Source organism: Sorex araneus, chromosome 1, assembly GCF_027595985.1.
Source record: "Sorex araneus isolate mSorAra2 chromosome 1, mSorAra2.pri, whole genome shotgun sequence".
Classification (NCBI taxonomy): Eukaryota; Metazoa; Chordata; class Mammalia; order Eulipotyphla; family Soricidae; genus Sorex; species Sorex araneus.
Window position 1 is genome coordinate 334,252,960 of NC_073302.1, and position 22,486 is coordinate 334,275,445.

General features: G+C 42.4%; 1 protein-coding gene across 6 annotated transcripts in view; it reads left to right on the forward strand.

Annotated features, from left to right (window-relative positions):
• SLC20A2 (solute carrier family 20 member 2) overlaps positions 1 to 22,486 on the forward strand; it is a 113,140-nt gene that overhangs the window by 78,494 nt on the left and 12,160 nt on the right. For all 6 annotated transcript variants that reach the window (XM_055138218.1, XM_055138284.1, XM_055138479.1 and 3 more), the window contains 4 exons: positions 10,975 to 11,175; positions 12,149 to 12,728; positions 19,130 to 19,327; positions 20,487 to 20,571. In XM_055138218.1, coding sequence (XP_054994193.1) covers positions 10,975 to 11,175; positions 12,149 to 12,728; positions 19,130 to 19,327; positions 20,487 to 20,571 — 1,064 coding nt within the window. The remainder of the gene's footprint in view (positions 1 to 10,974; positions 11,176 to 12,148; positions 12,729 to 19,129; positions 19,328 to 20,486; positions 20,572 to 22,486) is intronic.

The following is a 22,486-nucleotide window of genomic DNA, read 5'->3' on the forward strand; positions in this document are numbered from 1 at the left end:
TCACTCCTGGTGGGGCTCAGGGTACCATATGGGGTCCTGAAGATCAAACCCAAGTCAGCCATATGCAAGGCAAGTGCCCTACCTGCTGTTCTATCTCTCAAATCCCTGTATTAATTTTTGTTCTAATTACTATTTTTATAAATACTGTCTTAGCACATCTTGTCTATAAACAACTTGAAATCAGAGGTGTGTATGTAATTATTGATTCTTACACTATGAAGTCTCACAATGGACATGTTACTGGTGTCCACTCAAGCAAATCGATGAGCAACGAGATGACAGTGATACAGTGATACTATGTAACAGAAATTTTGTTTTAAAAATATGTCTGTATATCTTTTTTTTCTTTTTGGGTCACACCCGGCGATGCACAGGGGTTACTCCTGGCTCTGCACTCAGGAATTACCCCTGGCGGTGCTCAGGGGACCATATGGGGTGCTGGGAATCGAACCCGGGTCGGCCGCGTGCAAGGCAAATGCCCTACCCGCTGTGCTATTGCTCCAGCCCCCTATGTCTGTATATCTTATTGTCTAGGCATATATAGAGAGATATCTAGAGATGATTGAGATTATATATGCATATATCAATCAAAATATATAAGGATTTTTTAAAATTTATTTTATTTTATTTATGATTACTATTATTTTTATTGAATCCCGTGAGAACAGTCACAAAGCTTTCAGGTTTAAGTTTCAGTCATACAATGATCAAACACCCATCCCTTCACCATGTTCCACCACCAAGAACCCCACTATACCCCCCAATCCCACCACCCACCCTGCCTGTGTGGCAGATGATTTTTCACTTTACTCTCTCCTTACTTTGATTACATTCAATTTTCAAAAGAAACCCACTATTATTATTTGGAGTTTCCCCCAAAAAATCAGACCTGCCTAAAAAGCATCTTTATATCATTTTGTTTTCTGTTGCTGATAATGAAGAGCGTAGTTTTGCGTGGTTTTGGAATTTTGGTATTTTAGTAATTAAGTCCAGAGGTATTTCTGCCAGCAGCCGCTGTGTTCCAAGATTGGTTTGTGTCCCTCTGGGATCATGGCTGTTCAGGAGCGGAGGAGCTGTTCATGGGTGGCTGCTCGGGGTCCTGTTTGGGCGGGAAGCAGGGCCGGTTCCACCAGGGGTAGGTTGAGGGTGTGCCTTCCGGGGAGACTGCACCTTCTCCATCTGGGGCACCCCGGTGTTTTTGGCTCGGTCTGAGGTCCAGAGCATTCTCCAGCACGTGGTGCCCACCAGCCAGGGTTATTCACTGCAGAGTGGGATGTTTTTATTTCATTTCTGTAGGTAAGAGCTTAGAACATTCCTCAGAAAAATTTGCAAGCAACAAAATCATTAACTATGCAGCATCACCTATCATACTCAATTGAAAAGAATGCTATGAACTTTGGGTCAAAAATATAGTACAGTAGGTAGCTCTCCTTGCAGAGTGTGGTCCTAAGTTCAATTCATCGCTCCGCAAATGGTCTCCAAACCCTACCATGAGTGACTGCTGAGTGCAAAGCCAGGAGTAAGCCCTGAACAGAAACAGGTGTGGCCTAAAAACAAAAGCAAAGCAAAAAGAATACTATGAGCTTTATTTTATTTTATTGTTTTAGGGGGCAGCACCCATCAATGCTCATGGGCTACTCCTGTCTCTACACTCAGGGATCATTCCTAGTAGTTCTCAGGGACCATATGGGATGTGGGTGCAGGGGTCAAACCCAGGACCAGCACACAAGGTTAGTGTGCTATGTGCTACGTGCTACGCTCCAGCCCCCAGTATCTCTCCCTCTTGTAGGAAATGGCTTGTTTCCCGAGACTTGGTGATCCAAAGAAATCTGAAACCTGGGGCTGGAGGGATAGTACAGCAAGAAAGGCATTTGGCTTGCATGCGGCTGATCTGGGTTCGATTCCCAGCATCCCATATGGTCCCCCAAGCACCACCAGGAGTAATTCCTGAGTGCAGAGCCAGGAGTAACCCCTGAACATTACTGGGTGTGACCCAAAAAGCAAAAGAAAAAAAAAGAAGAAAGAAATCTGAAACCAATAATTTATTGAACAGAAAAAAACAAAATACAGTGTTTATAAAGATGTTTTTATATAGTGTTTATAAAGAGATAATAAGCATTTTGGTGACTCTGAGGTTAGTTTCAGAAAATACTAGATTGGATGTGAGCACCAAGAAGCTAGGCTGTGTGGAACCCAAAGATGCAGGAACAGACTGTGACTGGTGACTGCAAGCCTCTGCGGCTCTGGCACACAGGGAGGTGGCATGTGGGCACCCATGCTTCTCACACACAGGCTGTTTCACATGCACTGAATGGGAAGCGAGTGACCGAGAACTGGAAGCTTGAGTTGGATCTAGTGGCAGACATTTTCATTGCCACTGGTGATATGTTTGGCCCTGCCATTTCTGTGGTGAACACCCCCCACCCCCGCCCCCTCACCCATCACAGGCCAGATGCAGAGTCAGCTCCCTAAATGCTAATTGCTTTGTTGAGTCAACAGACTTAGCCCTGTCCAGTCCACTGTTGGCTGCTAGCAGGCACTCCAGGACTTCTTGCATTGTTAGCTATAAAGGCATGAACATTCAAATCCAAAGGGCAAGTACAGTGAGGACGGCACCAGTTGTCTAGTAAACCTAGTCACATCACATGCGGATCACCTCTCAAGGAGGGAGAGACGGCCAGACTCTGGGGATATAGAGACCCAGCTCCCACCAAGGCCCTCCCGTGCTCAGGCACATGAGCCTTTATGGCCTAACACCTCCCAAAGCACATGTCCCTGACTCCTTGTCTCTGCTCAGGATGGCCAGGCTTTGACTTCATATTCACTGCCAGACACCAGCAACTCTGGATCTGAACCCAGTCCTACTAAACCTACCATTGTAGCAGGTGACCACAAATCCCACTGGACAGCAAGCCCACACAATAACTGGACCACGGATATGGACTAGATCACGTGCACATGATCTTCTCATCATCACTCAGGCCAGCTGTGCTTACTCAGATTACCACTCCTGATCCTCACGTAATACCAGGATGAAGAACTGAAGGGGTTCACTGACTTCTGGATGGAGACAAAAGTTTTTTAATACGTCAGAACTTTCTAAAGTCCCCAAGAAAGACTTCCAAGCAACAATCCTCTCAGTGTCCAACAAAATGAAGAAATAGGTGGAAGAGACCATCAGTAAGTGCAGAGAAATTCTGAAAGAAAGAATGAAAAAGTGTGAAGTTGAATGAACTAAGAAGTATAGTAACAGATGAAAAAGAGCAAGACTCAGCAGCTGAATGGAAGAAACTGAAAATTGAATCCGCAAACAAGGTAGAGGAATTTATCAAAACAAAAGAGAAAAATAATTTTTCTAAGTGAAGAAAACCAATGCATTTATAGCACAGGAATGACATTCACATCTTAGGGGATCCATAAGGAAGAGAAAGAGGAAGAATTCTGGTGAAAGAAATAATATTCAAGAATTCCCCAAATTAAAAAAGGGAGATTTACACCCTGATCCTGGAAGCCTAAAAAGTCCCAGAGTAAACCCAAACAGAAGAATTCCAAGACACAGTGTAATTAAAATGGTAAGAACCAAATGAAGAGATATACCCCAAAAGGCAACAAGAGGAAAGCAAATATTCACATATAATAAAACGTCTATAAAACTCACATTAAATTCCCCAAATTAAATACTATAGGCCAGGAAGAAATCATATGATATAACCAAAGTCTTGAATGAAAAGAACCTCTAACCAAGAATCCTCTAACTGTCCAGATTTTCACTTTTATTTGAAGGAATAATAAAAACATTTTCAGAAAGTAACAACAAAAACATTCATGCCTTCTAAGTCAGCAAATTAATGTTCATCTATAAGAAGCAAAGAAATTCTACTTATATCCAGTAAGATGCATAAACATAAATGGGGGGTATTGAAACTAATAAAGGAGACTACAAGAAAAATGCTTTGAAGAAGTAAGAAGAGGCAAATGGAAGTTCATCACTATCAAAGTGATCAGTATCAAAGTGCATCCAGAGAAAAGAAGGGAAAATTTAAGTAAGAAACAAAAGCAAACTTTAAATAATACCCAAAGTCCTTAGTTGAATGGTAAACTTGAGGGCTGGGATGGTCATACTTGTATCAATCCAAATAGAGTTCAAACTAAAAAAAGGTAATAAGAGGGGTGAACATTATATACAAGGAACCATTATACCAAGAGTACTTATGTTTTATCAATATATATGAAGCAAATGAAGAGGCATCAAAGTTCTTAAAGCAACTATTAACAGATATGAGGAGATTCATCAATGGCAACACAATACTACTAAGACACTTTAGTATACCATTCTCATCATTGAATCAGGCTAGCAGAAAATCAGAAAGGAAACAGCAATCCTACAAAGGAATTGAAATTGCTGGTACCAATAGACACCAACAGGACTCTCCTCTACCCCACAAAAGCCAGTCACACAGTCTTCTCCACTTGACATAGAACATTCTGTAGGAGAGAAAACATACTGGGAAGCAAAATAAGTGCCCGTAAAATCATGACAATAGAAATCATATCAAGTTTCTATTCAGAACACAATGCTAGTAAGGTAGATATTAATCACTAAAATAGATTTAAACCTCAGGAAAATCCAAACACTTGGAGAGTAAAATCATACTAAATAACCACTGGTTCAAAGAGGAAATCAAACAGAAAATCTGTCATGAAAACAAGAACAAAAACCAAAGTTATCAGAGTTTGTGTGACACAGAGAAAGCAGTACTAGAAGGAAGTTTATACCAACACAAATTATATCAAGAATCAGACAAAGCTCAAATAAATTACCATCTTAAGCTGCTGAAGAAACGAGAAAAAGGACAATAGATAAAACCCAAGATATGGAATGAAGGAAGTAATTAAAATTAAGATGGAAATAAATGATACAGAAATTTGGAGAAAATAATACCAAATTTAAGAATTCAGTAGAGAAGACCAATGGAAACAAGAACTAATTTTTCAAAAGAGTAAACAGAATTGACAGAGTCTACCCTTAGGTAGACTCACAAATAACAAAAGATAAAACTGATAAATTAGAACAGAAATGAAAGGAGACAATATGCAACATACTTCAAAAATAGAAAAGAGGGGCCAGAGCTGCAGGTAGGACATTTGCCTTGCACATGGCTGACCCAAGTTAGATCCCAGGCACTGCATATAGTCTCTCCTGATCCCCAGGAGTGATTCCTGAATGTGGAGTGAGGAATAAACTGCACCACCCAGGAATAAGCTCTGAGCACTATGGGGTGTGTCCCAAAAACAATACAAAGGATGGGCTGGAGGGGTACTATAGTGGTCGGGCGTTTGTTTGCCTTGTATGTGCACCAACCTGGGTTCAATCTCCAGCATCCCATAGGGTCCTCCAAGCACTACCAGGCATGATTCTTGATTGCAGACCCTGGAATAAGTCCTGAGCATCACCAGGTGTGACTCCAAAATTTAAGAATTAAATTTTAAAAATTTTTTAAATTTTTTAATTAAAAAAAAAGAAGCCAATGATATAATTCAGCACAGAGCACATGTCTTGCATGTGAAAAACCCTGGGTTAAGTCCCTGGCATTGCAGAAAATAAAATAAGATAATTATATAAGCTGTTACTTTGAATAACTTTATGCCATTAAGATGGAGAATCTAGAAGAAATAGATTAATTTTCAGAATCATGTCACCTCCTGAGACTGAATTAGGAGAAAATTTAAAAACCTGAAAAGGGAAATGACTAGTAGGAAAATTAAAATAGCAGTCAAAGAACTCCAGTATAAAAGCTTGAATCCAAATGAGTTTACTAGTGAGTTCTCTCAAATCTTCAACTAGAATCTGTTACCAGTCCTTCTGGTAACAGAAGAAGTCCTTCTTCCCCTTGTAGAAAAATCCAAGAAATGTGAATTCTTTTCTAACCATTTCTGTGAGATCAATATTACCCCAATAGCAAAAGCAGACAAAAACATTTCTAAAACAGAAAATTACAGATTAGTATCCTTGATGAACATAGAGAGATCCTTAACAAAACCTTTGCCATATCCAGCAGTACATTAAGAGGATCATACACCATGATCAAGTGGGATTCAACCAAGGGATGCATGAATGGTTCAATTCATACAAATCAATTAATGTAATACATCTTGTCAATTAAAAGGAAAAAATTAAAAGCTTACAGTTGTGCTCACTTCAGCAGCGCATATACTAACAACTTACAACTAAATGAATAGAAAAGTTCTGGCTTTTTTGTGTGTGCATCTTTTTTTGGGTTTGGGCCACACGCAGCAGTTCTCAGGGTTTACTCCTGGCTCTGAACTCAGGGATCATACTTGGCTGGGCTCAAGGGTGCCAAGGATTGAACCTGGGTCATCCACATGCGAAGCATGAGCCCTTCCCGTTGTACTATCTCTCCAACCCCATCAGAAAATGTTCTTGACAATATTCCATACCCATTTATGATTTTTAAAAAAACAGCAGAGTGGGGATAGAGGGAGCTTACCTCAGTATAGTAAAAACCATATACAAAATCCCACATCTTCAGTGGTGAAAACTGAAGGCCCTTCCTCTTGCGCATACAAGGCAAAGACATACACTCTCATCAAAATTATTCAACATCCTACTGAGTTGAAAGTCTTTAGGTGTAGTAGTTAGGCAAGAAAAGGGACCTAGAGGGATTCAAATTGGAAAATAAATTGAACTCTAATTGTTTGCAGATTACATGACATACACATAAAAAGAAAACCTAGTCACTGGTTGAACTCTACAAAAAGAAAACAGAACCCCATCAAAAAATGGGGTGATGAAATGAATAGAAACTTTCTCAAAGAAGAAATCTGAATAGCCAAAAGGCACATGAGAAAAATGCTCTTCATCACTAATCATCAGGGAGATGCAGATCAAAACAACAATGAGATATCACCTCACACCACAGAGACTGGCCCACATTCAAAAGAACAAAAGCAACCGGTGTTGGCGTGGATGTGGGGAGGAAGGGACTTTCCTTCACTGCTGGTGGGAATGCCGACTGATTCAGCCATTTTGGAAAACAATATGGACGATTCTCAAAAGATTAGAAATTGAGCGCCCATTTGAATACCCATAGGTATTCCCAGCAATACCTATTCTGGGAATATATCCTGGAGATGCAAATATATATAGTAGAAATGACATCTGCACCTGTATGTTCAGTGCAGCACTGTTTACAATAGCCAGAATCTGGAAAAAATCCGAGTGCCCGAGAATAGATGACTGGCTAAAGAAACTCTGGTACATCTACACAATGGAATACTATGCAGCTGTTAGAAAAGATGAAGTCATGAAATTCACATATAGATGGATCAACATGGAAAGTATCATGTTAAGCGAAAAGAGTCAGAAAGAGAGAGACCGACAGAAAAATTGCACTCATTTGTGGAATATAAAGTAACAGGTGGGAGACTAACACACAAAATTATTAAAGATAAGTACTGGGAGGATTACTCCACAGCTTAGAAGCTGGCCTCACATACTGAGGGAAAAGGCAGTTCAGTTAGAGAAGGGATCACCAAGTAAATGGTGCTAAGAGGATTCGCTCGGGATGGGAAACGCACCCTGAAAGCAGACTATAGACTGAACATGATGGCCATTAAATACCTCTATGGCAAACCACAACACCCAAAAGGAGAGAGAGAGTAAAAGGGAATGCCCTGCCACAGAGGTGGGGTGGGAATGGTGGGAGGGATGTTGGGACCATTGGTGGTGGAATATGGGCACTGGTGGAGGGTTGGATACTTGACCGTTGTATGACTGAAATGTAAGCACAGAAGTTTGTAAGTCTGTAACTGTACCTCACAGTGATTCACTAATAAGAAAAAAAAATTTTTTAAAGCCAAAGGAAAAAAAAAAAGAAAGCCTAGAGCATCACCAGCAAAAAAGTTTAGATTCACAATAAACAAATGCAGAAAAGTGGCAGACTATGAAATCAAAGCAACACCCACATATTTCTGCAAACAGCAAACTAAAATAGAAAGGAATTTTAAATCCCATTTACATTTATGTCCAAGAAACTTCAGATCCATAAGAATTGAAGTAACAAAAGAAGGTTAAAAAAGATACACTGAAAGAAATAGAAACAAAGTATTTTAAGAAATAAAAGAGGACATAAGGAAATGAAAAAATATTTTGTGTTTATGGCTGCAAGAATTAACATTCTTAAAAGTGAACACTAAACATTAACAAAACATTAAGTAGTCCCAATGTAATCCCTATCAAAGTTCCATTGGTATTTGTCAAAGACATACAACAACTAATATTAAAATTTGCACAGAACTATAAAACTATCCAACTAGCCAAGGCAATTCTAAGAAAGAGAAGCATTGAATTCTTGTCCTTAACTTATATTATTAAGCTGTAGTAGTCAAAACATGTGGTAAAATCAAACTCTCTGCTCAATGGAACAGAATTGAGAGCCCAGAAGTAAACCTACTGTGTATAAGACAGGTAACTTATGGCAAAGGAACTAGAGGCATTGAGTGAGGGAAAAGTCTTTTTAACAAATGGTGATTAAAAAACTAGTAAACAAACGGCATACCCAAAACTTCATTTAAGATGAATTAAATATCTTGGTATTAGACCCAAATCCTTAAAATAATTAAGCAAAGTATAGGCAGAGCTCTCCATGACACTGACTTCAAAGGTGTCTTAATGACTTGATTACATTGACAAAGAAAACGAAAGCAAAATTAATGAGACTGCATCAAAATAGAACATTTCTGCACTTTGAAACAATTGCAGCTAAAATTAAAGAACACCCTACAGAATGGGAGAAAATATTACCGGATATCTGATAAAGGGATGCTATTCAAGATATGGAAAACATTCGCAAACCCAACAAAACAAAAACAAAAGAACGAACCCATCAGAAAGATGGAGAGAGTACTGAAAAGACTCATCTAAAGAACTCGTACAGATGGACAACAGACTTGTGAAAAAGTTTTCATCATTACTGGCTACTAGGGAATTGCAAGTCAAAAAGACTATGCAATATCACTTCACACCAGTGAGAATGGCCTGCACCAAAGACTATGCACATTGGGAGGCTGTGAAAAAGGAACCCTTTCACTGTTGATGGGACTGTCATCTGGTACAGTCCCATCTGCCTCTGTAGAAAACAGTATAGAGAGGTCTCAATTAAAAATAGAACTCCCTCTAAACTAAAGATTCCACACCTTAACATCTATCCTAACACAAAGATGTTAATTTAAAAAAATTAATGCACACTTATGTTCATTGCAGCATCTGGAAACAACACACGCTCCCAGAAATAGATGAGCGGGTAAAGAAATTGTGATAAATACCTGAGAATATGCCATTAGAACTTAGTTTGCTGAGTAGGGGCCAGCTGGGATGAGCCATGTTTCTCAACCAAGGGCCATTTGGAAATTCCCAAGCAGAAGAGTGATAGAACAAGGGGACCACTGGAAGGACACAGAGTCTGAAGGGGGCTGTGATTAGGAAAAGGCTGAGAAACCTTTCCCTAGAGTGAATGATGGACGGATGCAGCTGCTGGTGGTGTGATAGAATAACACTGTATTTCTGAAACATTAGTATTAATACTATTATGAATCACAGTAGCTTTTTAAAAAGTTTTTGTTGTACATATACAGTGATACATATACCACTCTATTGTTAAAAGAGATGAAGTCTTGTCTTTTGTTATGACTTGTCAAGTTAATGAAACAGGTCAAAGAAAAGGACAAATAAGTAATGATATCACTCAAATAAAGAAGCACAGCAAGAAAATGAATAGTGGGCTGGAGTGATAGCACAGCGGGTGGGGCATTTGCCTTGCACGCAGCCGACCCGGGTTTGATTCCCAGCATCCCATATGGTCCCCTGAGCACCGCCAGGAGTAATTTCTGAGTGCATGAGCCAGGAGTAACCCCTGTGCATCGCCAGGTGTGACAAGAAAGAAAGAAAGAAAGAAAGAAAGAAAGAAAGAAAGAAAGAAAGAAAGAAAGAAAGAAAGAAAGAAAGAAAGAAAGAAAGAAAGAAAGAAAGAAAGAAAGAAAGAAAGAAAGAAAGAAAGAAAGAAAGAAAATAGTGTTCAATAAAAACGAGCCTTTGGACTGTGACAACAGAACTGAGGTTACAAAGGTGGCAACAGAGGAGGAGGATGGAGGTTTAGGGATGAGTTCAACTAGAAAGGGACAAGGTGGAGCCTTTGGAAATGTCTATGTGCTTGAACACAAAAAACGTAACTTTTTTTATGATAAAAAATGATTGTTATGTTTATAATGGTTATAAGCATAACTATTATAATCTATGTTATCGTAATAACACTATTATAATCCATAACCAATAATGCTGTTATAATCCACATTAATATGATTTTATAATTAGGTGTTTTTTAATTTAAAAAAATGTAAATAGGTTGTATAGCTGTAGATTTAAAAAACACTAGCCCAGGAGGGGACTGGAGCAATAGCACAGCAGGCAGGGCGTTTGCCTTGTACGTGGCCGACCTGGGTTCGATTCCTCCATCCCTCTCAGAGAGCCCAGCAAGCTACCAAGAGTATCCTGCCCACACAGCAGAGCCTGGCAAGCTACCTGTGGTGTATTCGATATGCCAAAAACAGTAACAACAAGTCTCACACTGGAGATGTTACTGGTGCCTGCTCCAGCAAATCGATGAACAAGGGAACAACACTGCTATAGTGCTACAGCCCAGGAGGAGATCTTGGGGATCAGATTTAACCCTCTTTTTTGTTGATTTTGGATGAGATCTCAGGCTTAAGAACCAATCTTTTTTCGTCAATACCTGAAAATTCTGCTTGAGTTTTTCAAACCATTCATTGAACTTTGCACTTTATATGCTTGTCCTAGCTCTAATTTATTTTGCTTGTAATATAAGAACTTGTGCATAAAAAATGTTCACGTTTATATACATTTATGCAAAATTTCAGTAATTTCTGTGTTTTCTCTAGGTAAATTACAAAAAGAAGGTGCATTATCAAGAGCCTCTGATGAAAGCCTCAATAAAGTTCAGGAAGTCGAGTCCCCCGTGTTTAAGGAGCTACCAGGTGCCAAGGGGAGCGATGACAGCTCCGTCCCCCTCACAGGGGCAGCTGGGGAGGCCTCGGGGACCTCAGAAGTCACTTCAGGAAACCACCCTCGGGCCTCCTATGGTGAGTCCAAGGGTCTCTGAACAGAAAGGGGATGCCCATCCAGGCCTGGGGGCAGGGACTTGATTTCAGTGCATGCAGAGTGGCCCCCTTCATCTTTTAATTCAAGAAAATATGGACACCAAAAGGCCCAGCAGATAATTTAGATTGTCTCACGGCTTACTCTTGCTCTGCGGCTTTTCTCTGATGCTTGTCATCATAGTCTGAGTGATTGGTGCCGGGTGCACGAGCTGTCCCCATGTGCTGCATGTCATATTGCAGCTAGCTGGCTACTGGGGGTGGGTTTCTCCAAAGAATGCCAGCTGCATGTAAAGTAAAAGCTATAATTGTAACTGAGGAGTCGCCCTATTATAGAACTTCAGAGACTTCAGGAAACACGCAGAGCATGTTGCAGTGTCTGTGGTGTACAAATGGACACAGTTTGTGCACACTGTTTGCAGTGTGGGAAGCATCAGCCTTTGCCCAGGTGCTCAGGCACCTTCCTGACTTCCTCTCCCTGCAAGGGGATACCCTGGCAGCCTCTTTCTAAGGCATGGTCTAGAAATTGGCCAACAAAAGCAAATTAATATTGCATCTGTGACCTGACAAGCATGATCAGCCTTTCTAAGGAGCATTTTGATTGTCTGCCTCACTGGGAACACTGGGAACTCAGTTACACCTCTCTCTCATGTCACTGTCCTATTCCTATAAGGAATGATGTGTAGAAAGTGCTTTAGGAGTCTCCGAAAGTTACTCCTAAAGAGAGCTTACGCAGCATATGTTCAGAAGGCCACATTATTGGTTTACCCTTTCGTTTGTGTGCACATTTCCCTTTTTTAAAACAGTAGCTGTACCACATGGTCTTTAGAGGCCATTTAGACCATAGAGCATGTGGGGGCAGCTGGTGGCCCCACGCTCACCTCCAGAGATGGCCGTAGGCAGGGGCTGGGTCCCTGGCAGTCTGAGCTGGGCATAAGGCTCCTTTTGACCGTTCCAGGAAGGGCACTTTCCATGACCCATGGCTCCATCAAGTCGCCCATCTCCAATGGCACGTTCGGCTTCGACAGCCACACTCGGAGTGACGGGCACGTGTATCACACCGTGCACAAAGACTCGGGGCTCTACAAGGACCTGCTGCACAGGATCCACACGGACCGGGGCCCCGAGCCCGTTCCTGAGAGCAGCGCCCGGCTGCTGCGGCGCAACAATAGCTACACATGCTACACGGCCGCCATCTGCGGGCTCCCGGTGCATGGCGCCTGCAGGGGCCCCGACGCTGCAGCCGAGGACAGCGAGAAGCTAGTGGCCGACACTGTCTCCTACTCCAAGAAGAGACTCCGCTATGACAGCTACTCCAGCTACTGCAACGCTGTGGCTGAGGCTGAGATCGAGGCCGAAGAGGGGGGAGTGGAGATGAAGCTGGCCTCTGAGCCCTCAGACCCTGAGCAGCCACGGGAGGACCCCCCGGAGGAGGAGAAGGAGGAGAAAGACACTGCCGAGGTCCACCTCCTGTTCCATTTCCTACAAGTCCTGACAGCCTGTTTCGGGTCCTTCGCTCATGGAGGCAATGATGTGAGGTAAGCGGGTTCATTGCTTCAGCTAGCACAGTGTGTGCCTAGCCCTGTGCTATGTGGAGCTCAGAGAGCCCTGCCCATAGGGGTGGCAGGGCTAACAGGTGCAGGCGGGAGTAGCAGAATGGTGTGCAGTGTGGCAGTCAGTGACCAATGTGAAAGGTCTGTATAGTGCCCGCTGGCTGGGCGAGAGCCCCAGAGAGCATCTCCAGAAGAGGGCAAGGCCTGAGCCGAGAGATGGGCTAGTCCATAAGACTTCTCGTGTGGAGAGATCTTCAGTTACTGCTGTTACCTTTCTTTACCTTCAGGCCTCTTGTTTCTGTCCAAGACCAGACAATGTGTTGTTGTGGCATTTGGTACCACCAGGTACCTAGACTGTCTGCCCGATGGCTGAGTTTCCAGGCATTGTCTGTCTACATGAAGGGAAACCTGCCCACTAGATGAGAGCCTGAGCATCTTAGCGCTGCTCAGTAGGACCTGCATGAGTCCTTGTTTCTGGTCTGGTCCTGTTCAGTCCTTTTTCGAAACGTCGAGCACCATGCCCCTAGCCCACTTACTTATTAAGAATTCTTGTTTGAAGTCTATTATTGAAGCCTACTATTGAACTTTTCACTTTATATACTATTGGCAAATATTATTAGCTGAGTCTCTCTTCTAAATTCTAGTTAGAGAGCTAAGAAAAACATGTTCATGGAAAAAGGAGCAAACCATTCAGAACAGCATTTCAAGACCAGAGTAAGAGTCCAGGCAGGGACTAGTGAGCCAAGTTTATAGCAGGTACTTGCAAGTTTAGGTTCTTGAAGTTTGTAGTTTGTTGGTTTTGAAGCTTTGGAGCAGGGACATGGTCTGATAAAAACAAGGTTCTAAAAACAATGATAATGTGACAGTGATGAGAGGACTTGTCGACAAAGGCCTAGTAAGTTTGTACCAGGCCTCACTTCTGACCCAGATGTTATTCTAATCTTCCTCCAATCGGCCCTTGGAGCTCATTGGGACTCCCTTCAAAGACAGGGAAATGAAGCCAGAAGTGAAGCTTTTCTTGCTCAGGATGACACAGCTAGAGAAAAGTAACCTGGGGACCAGCGCTTTGTACCTCTGCACCCACGCACAGTGTCTAGAGGTTAGAGTGGGCAGGAGGGGACCAGCCAGCCACAGAGCCATGAAAACCTGTGTGTTTCTGCACCCATTCCATCTCAGCAGGTCAAAAACAGTACGTTAGAGACCCAGTCGATGGCTCTTAGATATGTAAGGGAGGAAGACACAGGTCACACTACCATCCTCAGGACTAGAGAGACAGATTCACAGAGATAAGGAGGAAGTTACTCTGGAGTGGAAACTGCCATGGGAACCAATGCCAGGTAGATACTTAACCACCTTAGCAAGTGCCAGAAGCTCTGTGTGAAGCCAGCAGGAGTGTCGAGACTAAAGGACCTAGTGATAGTGTCACAGAATTGTGAGTTTTTACCTCTTGAAACTCTACCATATCTTCATAGTGAATATTGAAGAAATATATACCATTTATTCCTCATTTCTATCCCTAACGGATAACATAGAGAGTTTTTAAGAACAGATGACTAATGTAAGCAAAGAGATAGAAATCTTAAGGAAGAACCATAAGCAAACATTGTAACAGAAATGAGAATACCTTTGATTGTCTCACTGGTGAACTAGACGCGCCAGGCCATAGGATATTTTGATAGAATCCTTGAAAACACAAAGAAAACTCAGCTTGGAAACCTGTATAATAAACTATTCAAAGACAGTGGCATAATCATAAAAGGTATAACATACACATAATGGAAATAACATGAGATAAAGGAAGGAAAACAAATGAAATGTTTGAAACAATGACAGAATGTTCCTAGATTAACATTAGACTACTAACCACAGATCCAGGGAGTTAGGGAATACCAAGTATGAGAACTTCCTGCTCCCCTCACACACACACACACACACACACACACACACACACACACATAAAATACACACACATGTACACATACATAAAATAATGTGGATGTAAGCATAGTACTTTTTTTTAATTTATTTATTTTTAATTCGTGAATCACCATGAGGGCACATTTACAGATTTATACACTTTTGTGCTTATGCTTCCCTCATACAAAGTTCGGGAACCCATCCCTTCACCAGTGCCCATTCTCCACCACCAGTAAACCCAGCATCCCTCCCACCCTCCCCGATCCCATCTCCCCCCACCCCGCCCTGCCACTGTGGCAGGGCATTCCCTTCTGTTCTCTCTCTCTAATTAGCTGTTGTGGTTTGCAATAAAGGTGTTGAGTGGCCACTGTGCTCAGTCTCTAGCCCTCATTCAGCCCGCAACTCCCTTCCCCCACATGGCCTTCGACTACAATGTAGTTGGTGATCGCTTCTCTGAGTTGACCTTTCCCCGGAACGTGAGGCCAGCCTCAAAGCCATGGAGTCAACCTCCTGGTACTTATTTCTACAGTTCTTGAGTGTTAGTCTCCCACTCTGTTATTCTATATACCATAGATGAGTGCAATCTTTCTATGTCTGTCTCTCTCTTTCTGACTCATTTCACTCAGCATGAAACTTTTCATGCCCATCCACTTAAATACAAAATTCATGACCTCCTTTTTTCTGACAGCTGCATAGTATTCCATTGTATAGATGTACCAAAGTTTCCTCAACCAGTCATCCGTTCTAGGGCATTCGGGTTTTTTCCAGATTCTGGCTATTGTAAATAGTGCTGCGATGAACATACATGTGCAGATGTTGTTTCGATTATACTTTTTTGCCTCTCTGGGATATATTCCCAGCAGTGGTATTGCTGGGTCAAATGGGAGCTCAACCTCTAATTTTTTGAGAGTCGTCCATATTGTTTTCCAGAAGGGCTGAACCAGTCGGCATTCCCACCAGCAGTGTAGAAGGGTTCCTTTCTCCCCACATCCTCTCCAACAGCGGTTGCTTTTGTTCTTTTGGATGTGAAGCATAGTACTTTTTAACTGCCAAAAATCAAATCTAAAGAAAAGTCCTGAAGACAGGGGTGGGGGAATCACTTTACCTATAGAAAAACAAATTTAAAATTATATTCAACATCCTAGAGGCCATGCAATCCAAAGGGTACTGTAGTGCAATATTTAAAACCTTGAGGCAAAATTTACCAACATAAACTTTTTACCTGTGAAATTATCCTTCAAAAGTAGAGAAACAAGACCCTTTCAATTTTGAAACAAGCAAAATAAAGGAAATTTGTTGCCAATAAACCTGCCTACCAAGAAAGATTTAAAGAAGTTCTTTACAAAGAATGAAAATAATGTAGGTAGGACAGACATTCATTTCTACATAGATTTTTAAAAAGTATCAAAGAAGGACTAAGTGACGGTATAAAATTCAGTGCCAGAAATAAAATCTAATGTTTCACTTATGCAAAACAAATGCTCTATCACTGAGCCACATCCAAACCATTCTTTATTGTTGTAACATAACACTCAAAATATTCAATTATGTGTTTACATGCATACTAAAAATGTATATGCATGTGTAAAATAGTGGTACAATGCCTGTTCTCAGACCACAATGGAATTAAATTCCATGAGAGTGTATATGTGTGTGTGTGTGTGTGTGACTGCAGTGATACAGAAGATAGTGGTTGCAGAAATTGGGATTGTTGTTAAATTTTAAAGTATCCACACTACCTGTGAAGTGGCACTTGTAATTTGAGAGTGGACTTGTATTATAATTCCACATTGTGAACTCTTGGACTAGCATTAAAAAGGAAAGTTTAAGAAAATGTATTCTACTGAATGGAAAGAGGTAGTCAAGCACCATCCATCTGCCACAGAGCTGATAGCTAAAATATATAGATGTTCACAAAACAACAAAACCAGCCTCATCAGAAAGGGGGTGAGGAGAAAGTACCTGCAAGAAATATCTGCTGGCCAACAGGCACATTTTAAAAAATGCACATCATTGCTGATTATCGGGGAAATCAAAATAAACAAGGCTTCTAAGCAACCTCATATCTGAGAATGGCCTGAGAAAACAGTATGAAGATTCCCCCAAATAAAAAACAGATCCCAGAGACTTGTGCTTCTCTCCACCCACCCCTTTCCTTCTGTGGAACTCCATATACACCCCTTGTATTTAATTAAAATATCCTTTATGAAAAATATTAGAACTACCATATGATCCAGCAGTTCTACCCCTAGGTATCCCAAGAATACGAAAACACTAATTTGAAAAGATAGTATTTTACTATCTTACTGTGGTGCTATTTATAACAGCCAAGTCCTGGAAACACCTAGAGAACAGCAGCAGGTGAACGGGTGGCCCAGAGGCACAGCCAGGCCTGGGCTATTGCAGATGCTGTCTCGCCTTTTGCTCCAAATGAATGGAAGCAAGAGGGATCCTGGGTGTCAGATGACAGCGTGAGTCAGTGGGTGCAGGGGTAGCTTGGAGCAGTGCTGCCTTGCAGGGGTGACCCCAAGAATCCTGTTCCTTGCACAGTGCCACCACCCAGTATAACCAATGTGATCATCGCAGTACTAGTTCTGCCTGTGACCCCTGTGTCCTGTCACAGCCAAGTGAGTGTCAGGACCACGTCTGAAAGTGTGTGATCCCGGGGAGCACTATAGCTAAGTCAAGTATTCAGACACTGCCACTGTGACAAGTAGAAGGGAAGTGCTGGGGACACAGGGACAAAGACAGAGACCCAGGGAGTCTTCAACCATGTCTTTCAAAGAAACAGTGTCTAATGAGAGCTAACACCTGGACTCTGACTGCAGAAGTGACACCATAAGGGAGAAAGTAAGGAGTGTTCTGAAAGGTCTGTGGGCAGTGAAGAAGTGTTGGCACTGTAGCACTGCCTGGTGTGATAGTGTAGCCCTAAAAAGTACAGACATTTACCCTCTTATAGACCAGTGTTACCTTATTTAAATTTTTCAATTAAAAAAATTAAAGCAGGCTGAAAAACCACAAAATCATATTAATCGATTGCAAAAAAAAAATCCAACCTAGATTCATTATTTAAAAAAAAAAATTTCCACCTTCAGGAAGTAGCCCTCAGTAGCCCCCAGTGTAGTCCAGATCAAAACCTCTCCCTTTAAAAAAAAATAATTAAACATGAAGGGGAATTTCCTCTTCTTGAATAACTATAAAGAATCTTTTCCTAACACTAAATGATATTAATGATAAGAAAATAAAATTTCCCCTCTTAGGTTGAGGATCAAAGCAAGGGTGGCCCATTTCACCATTTCTCTTCAACACTGTACTGGAAGTTCTAACTAATGCCACAAGATGAAAAAGAGAATATTTGATGACTTATTCACTGTGCTCTCTGAAGTTGTTTATAATAGTGTCAGGCACTCATTGAGTGTTCCCTCCCCAAACCATCCCAGGGTCAGTGTCCTCCCTCTCCCAACCCTGCCACCTAAGCAACCTTTTTTTTTTAATTTACTTATTATACATTTGGTCAGATGCTTACACTAGTGCTGACTCTTACGGTTTTGATATGCATAATTTCCTCATCTCCACATCACTAAAAGGTATGCATATTAGGAGAGAAGAGGGAAAAAGAAACCAAACTTAGCTTGCTAGTGATAAAAACAAAAGATTGGGGGAAAGTTCCGAGAATTAAGAAATGATTATAGCATAGTTGCAGGATACAAGTTAAAAAAAAAAATAAAGCAAATGTTTTCCTACAGAACCTGTAATGAACAGGTATAATTGAATTTCAAAATCTAATACAGGAGCCAGAAAGATGTTCAGGGATTAAAGCACTTGTTTGCATGCTGCCAATCCCAGTTTGCTTCCTGGTACCACAGGGTTCCCCAGCACCTCTAAAAGTGCCCTTCCCCCCACACCCAAGCTATATATGTCGGAAACTACAAAACTATAGTTAAATCAAAGAACTATTAAATAAAGAACTATTAGATAAACAATTTTTCCATGTTTGGGGATACACTGACTCAGTAAGGTTAAAATGTCAATTCATCCCATTTTTATCTATAGATTCAATGCAATTTGAGCGATAATGGCAGTCAACTATTTTGTAGTTTGCAACAAATTGATTCTAAAATTTATATTTCTAATATTACATATTTGGTAATGTATTCCAATCATTAAATAGTATGGTATCCCAGTAATTAAATAATGCCTAGGCATATAGTGTAAAAGTTCATAGACCTTCTTTGATTAGAGGGGAGTTACCCCACACTAAACCCATTGTAAATTGAAATATTCCTATCTTGAAAATACACTGGATTGGCTTAATCCACTGAACATCACAGCCGGGAAAGGCTTTTTGAAAGCCAAAATACACTTTCTGCTATATGCCTGTTGCTGTTGCATCATTGTAAAGTTGAAACCATCCAAGTTGGAAGCTGTCCATGCATGTTTGACCCGCCAATCTTTCTTTCCCCTCCCAGCAATGCCATCGGTCCCCTGGTAGCTCTGTGGCTAATCTATGATCATGGATCACAGCCTGGCGCCGTGCTACAGGAGGCCGTCACTCCCGTCTGGCTGCTCTTCTATGGAGGAGTTGGGATCTGTACAGGTCTCTGGGTCTGGGGCAGAAGGGTCATCCAGACCATGGGGAAGGACCTCACTCCCATCACTCCATCAAGGTAAGCCGAAAGAAGGCAAGAAAAGTACTGCGGGCCTGCTCTGGGGTGGCTGGGAAATTGGAGACAGTGGTGGAAGGAAGGTATAATGTGGTGGGATTGGTGTTGGAATATTAGAGGTCTGGAACAAATCATCATGAACAACTTGGTAAACCACAATGCTTATATAGTACGTAAGGGGAAATCTAAAAAAAAAAAAAATAAGTGCAAGATGGATGGACAGGCTTGTCCCCCAGGCTCACAGCAGTGCAGAGCAGGCAAGCTGGCAGTTTGCTCCAGCCGCTGCCCTCCTACCCACACCTGCAGCTGGGTTCCAGTGAGGAGAGGGGCTGAGGGCTGGCCAGGCCTCCTCCCTATGCTCACCCTGCATTACCCTCCCTCAGTGGCACTGAGGAAGGAGAGAAAATGAGAGCGATGGGGAGATTAGAAGTAAGAAACTGAGCAGAGGGAGAAAGAGAAGGACCCCTGAGCCCAGTCCTCCCTGCCAGGGTTTGTCCAGCCCAGGGGCCACCGGACAGGTGCCCTCACCTGGCCCAGTTCTCTGCCATCCCACCTCTAGCTCAGCCAGGTGAAGGCTATGGCCCTTGGTGAGGTCTAGAAGTTTCCTCCACTTGGTTTTCTACTTGGTCCTCCTGCGTAGATTCACTAGATCCATGACATTAAATAACAAAATTACAATAGAACTTTCAGAATACAATTAAAACTGCCTGTTATAAGAAACATTTCCGCCTTTTAAATTCATTTTGGTGGAAGATTGTTTTATAAAACTAATTTGAAGAAAAATTAGTAATCTGACAAGGGGGAATCCCTTTGTGTAATAAATGCGCATTTTTTAAAGTGAGAGTATAGTTTTCCTATGCTGCTTTAAAAATAACTAATTTACCATTCTTTACACAGCAGGGATTTCTGACCCAGTTACTACTGAGAGTGGTTTTTGAAAACATATCCGAAAAACAAGGCTATTTAGGGCTGTAAATAGTAGAATGCCGCCTTAGTGTGAACTGTTGCTATTATGCAGTAGTCTTGTTCTGTTAATGTCATCTGGCTCAGTCAGCAATCAGCAATCCCCCCAAGAATGTTCTAGTGAGCGTTTGGCCCCCTGGGCTGTCAGTGAGACCAGTACAAAGAGCTCCTGTGATGTGTCTCCTGCTCCCTCCTGCAGCGGCTTCACCATTGAACTGGCTTCAGCTTTCACTGTGGTGATGGCCTCCAACATCGGACTTCCCGTCAGCACCACCCACTGCAAGGTAGGCCCCCCGCCAGCGCCGCCTTTCATCAGGCTGCTGGGGTCAGCTCACAGGCGCCAAGGGAATCTGAGCAAAGCTGGCAGCACTCTGCCTGTAGGCCTTTGCTTTTCTCACACTGTGCCTCCCAGCCTTTCCTGTGCAGTCCTGAGACCCGCTCCGGCACAGCTCTCCTGCCGCTTCCGTGCAAGAGCCTTCTCTCCCTCTCGGTGTGCTTCACACTTTGCATTGTTTGCGTTGAAGTCCTGTGTTCCATGGCCATGTTCAGAGGCTCAGAGGGGGCTTGCACTCAGTTCCAGCTCACTGCAGGAGCCTAGGAGTTGACAGCATGAGTAGAAATAAGCAGAAATCAGCTCATTGGAATTGTAGGACACGGTCCTTCCATTTTTCTCCTCTACAGCAGTGGGCAGAATAACTGTGTATTGCCTTAAGTTCCAATGGGAAGTAACTCCTAATATTGATTACAAGTACTTCCTTGGGTTGTGTGAGGGGGTGTTCCTTGACTGAGGTGGAAGGTTTTGTTGATGAAGACATTAAGAAGGAAGGAAAGAGAAACAGGATATGAGTTTCAGGAGGTTACTAGAAGCCACCCTGGATGGAGCCATGTCTGCCCAGTATCCAGAGAGTTCAGAAAGCTTCATAGGCAGTGTCTTGGGGCTGGAGCGGTAGCACAGCGGATAGGGTGTTTGCCTTGCACACGGCCGACCCGGGTTCGACTCCTAGCATCCCATATGGTCCCCTGAGCACCACCAGGGGCAATTCCTGAGTGCAGAGCCAGGAGTGATCCCTGAGCATCACTGGGTGTGACCCATAAGGCAAAAAAAAAATAGGGAGTGTCTTGAACATGCCGTACTGACTTCAGCAGAACTGATGTCACGTCCAGGTTATTCGTTCATTTGGTTAAGTCACAAAAGTCATCGTGATTCTCACAAATTTGTATTGTGGAAATCATTGCATATGTATACTGGGGCTAGAGAAATAGTACAGCAGGTAGGGTGCTTGCCTTGCATGCGGAGACCCAGGTTTATTTTCAAATACCCCATATTGTCCTATGGGGTGCAGAGTCAGTGTTTTTTCAAGACAAGAACCAACCCTCTGCACAATTGGGTCTTGTCTTGAAAAAAAAAAGTATCTACAAAGTGCCAGAAAACTGTGCTACTGTGCTTGGTCCTATTTATTTTCTTTTTGGCCATGCCAGAGATGCTCAGGAGTTACTTCTGGCTCTGCTCTCAGGAATTACTGCTGGCAGGGCTCTGGAGACCATATGGGATGCTGAGGATTGAATCTGGGTTGGCCAAGTCCAAGGCAAATGCCCTACACCCCTACACGCTGTACTATTGCTCAGGCCCTGCTTGGTGCTTTTTAATTTGCATTGAATCCTTATAGCAATCATGTGAAATTGGTATCATCATTCCCAGTTTACAGATAATAAGGCTGAGGCTTACTGTTAGGTCATTTTCCTGAGGCCATACATGAAACATATGATAGAAGGGAATTCAGGGGCTGGAGAGAGAGCACAGTGGGTAGGGTGTTTGCCTTGCACACGGCCGACCCGGGTTCAAATTCCAGCATCCCATATGGTCCCCTGAGCACGGCCAGGGGTAATTCCTGAGTGCAGAGCCAGGAGTAACCCCTGTGCATCGCCAGGTGTGACCCAAAAAGGAAAAAAAAGGGAATTCAGACCTTCACTTCAGACAAGGTTCCTTCCCATCTTAGCCATAAAGATCATAATGGGGTGACCAACCAACCACAACTCAGATATGTTGGCTGTCACCCTTCTAAGAATGCTGTGAATAAGAACTCATTTAATCCTCCCACAAACATTAGGAAGTGAGTACTCTTGTCCCCCGGTTTTACCAGTCCAGGATCTCACACATGGAAAGGCTAAATGGCTTGCCCCAGATCTCAGAGAGGGAAT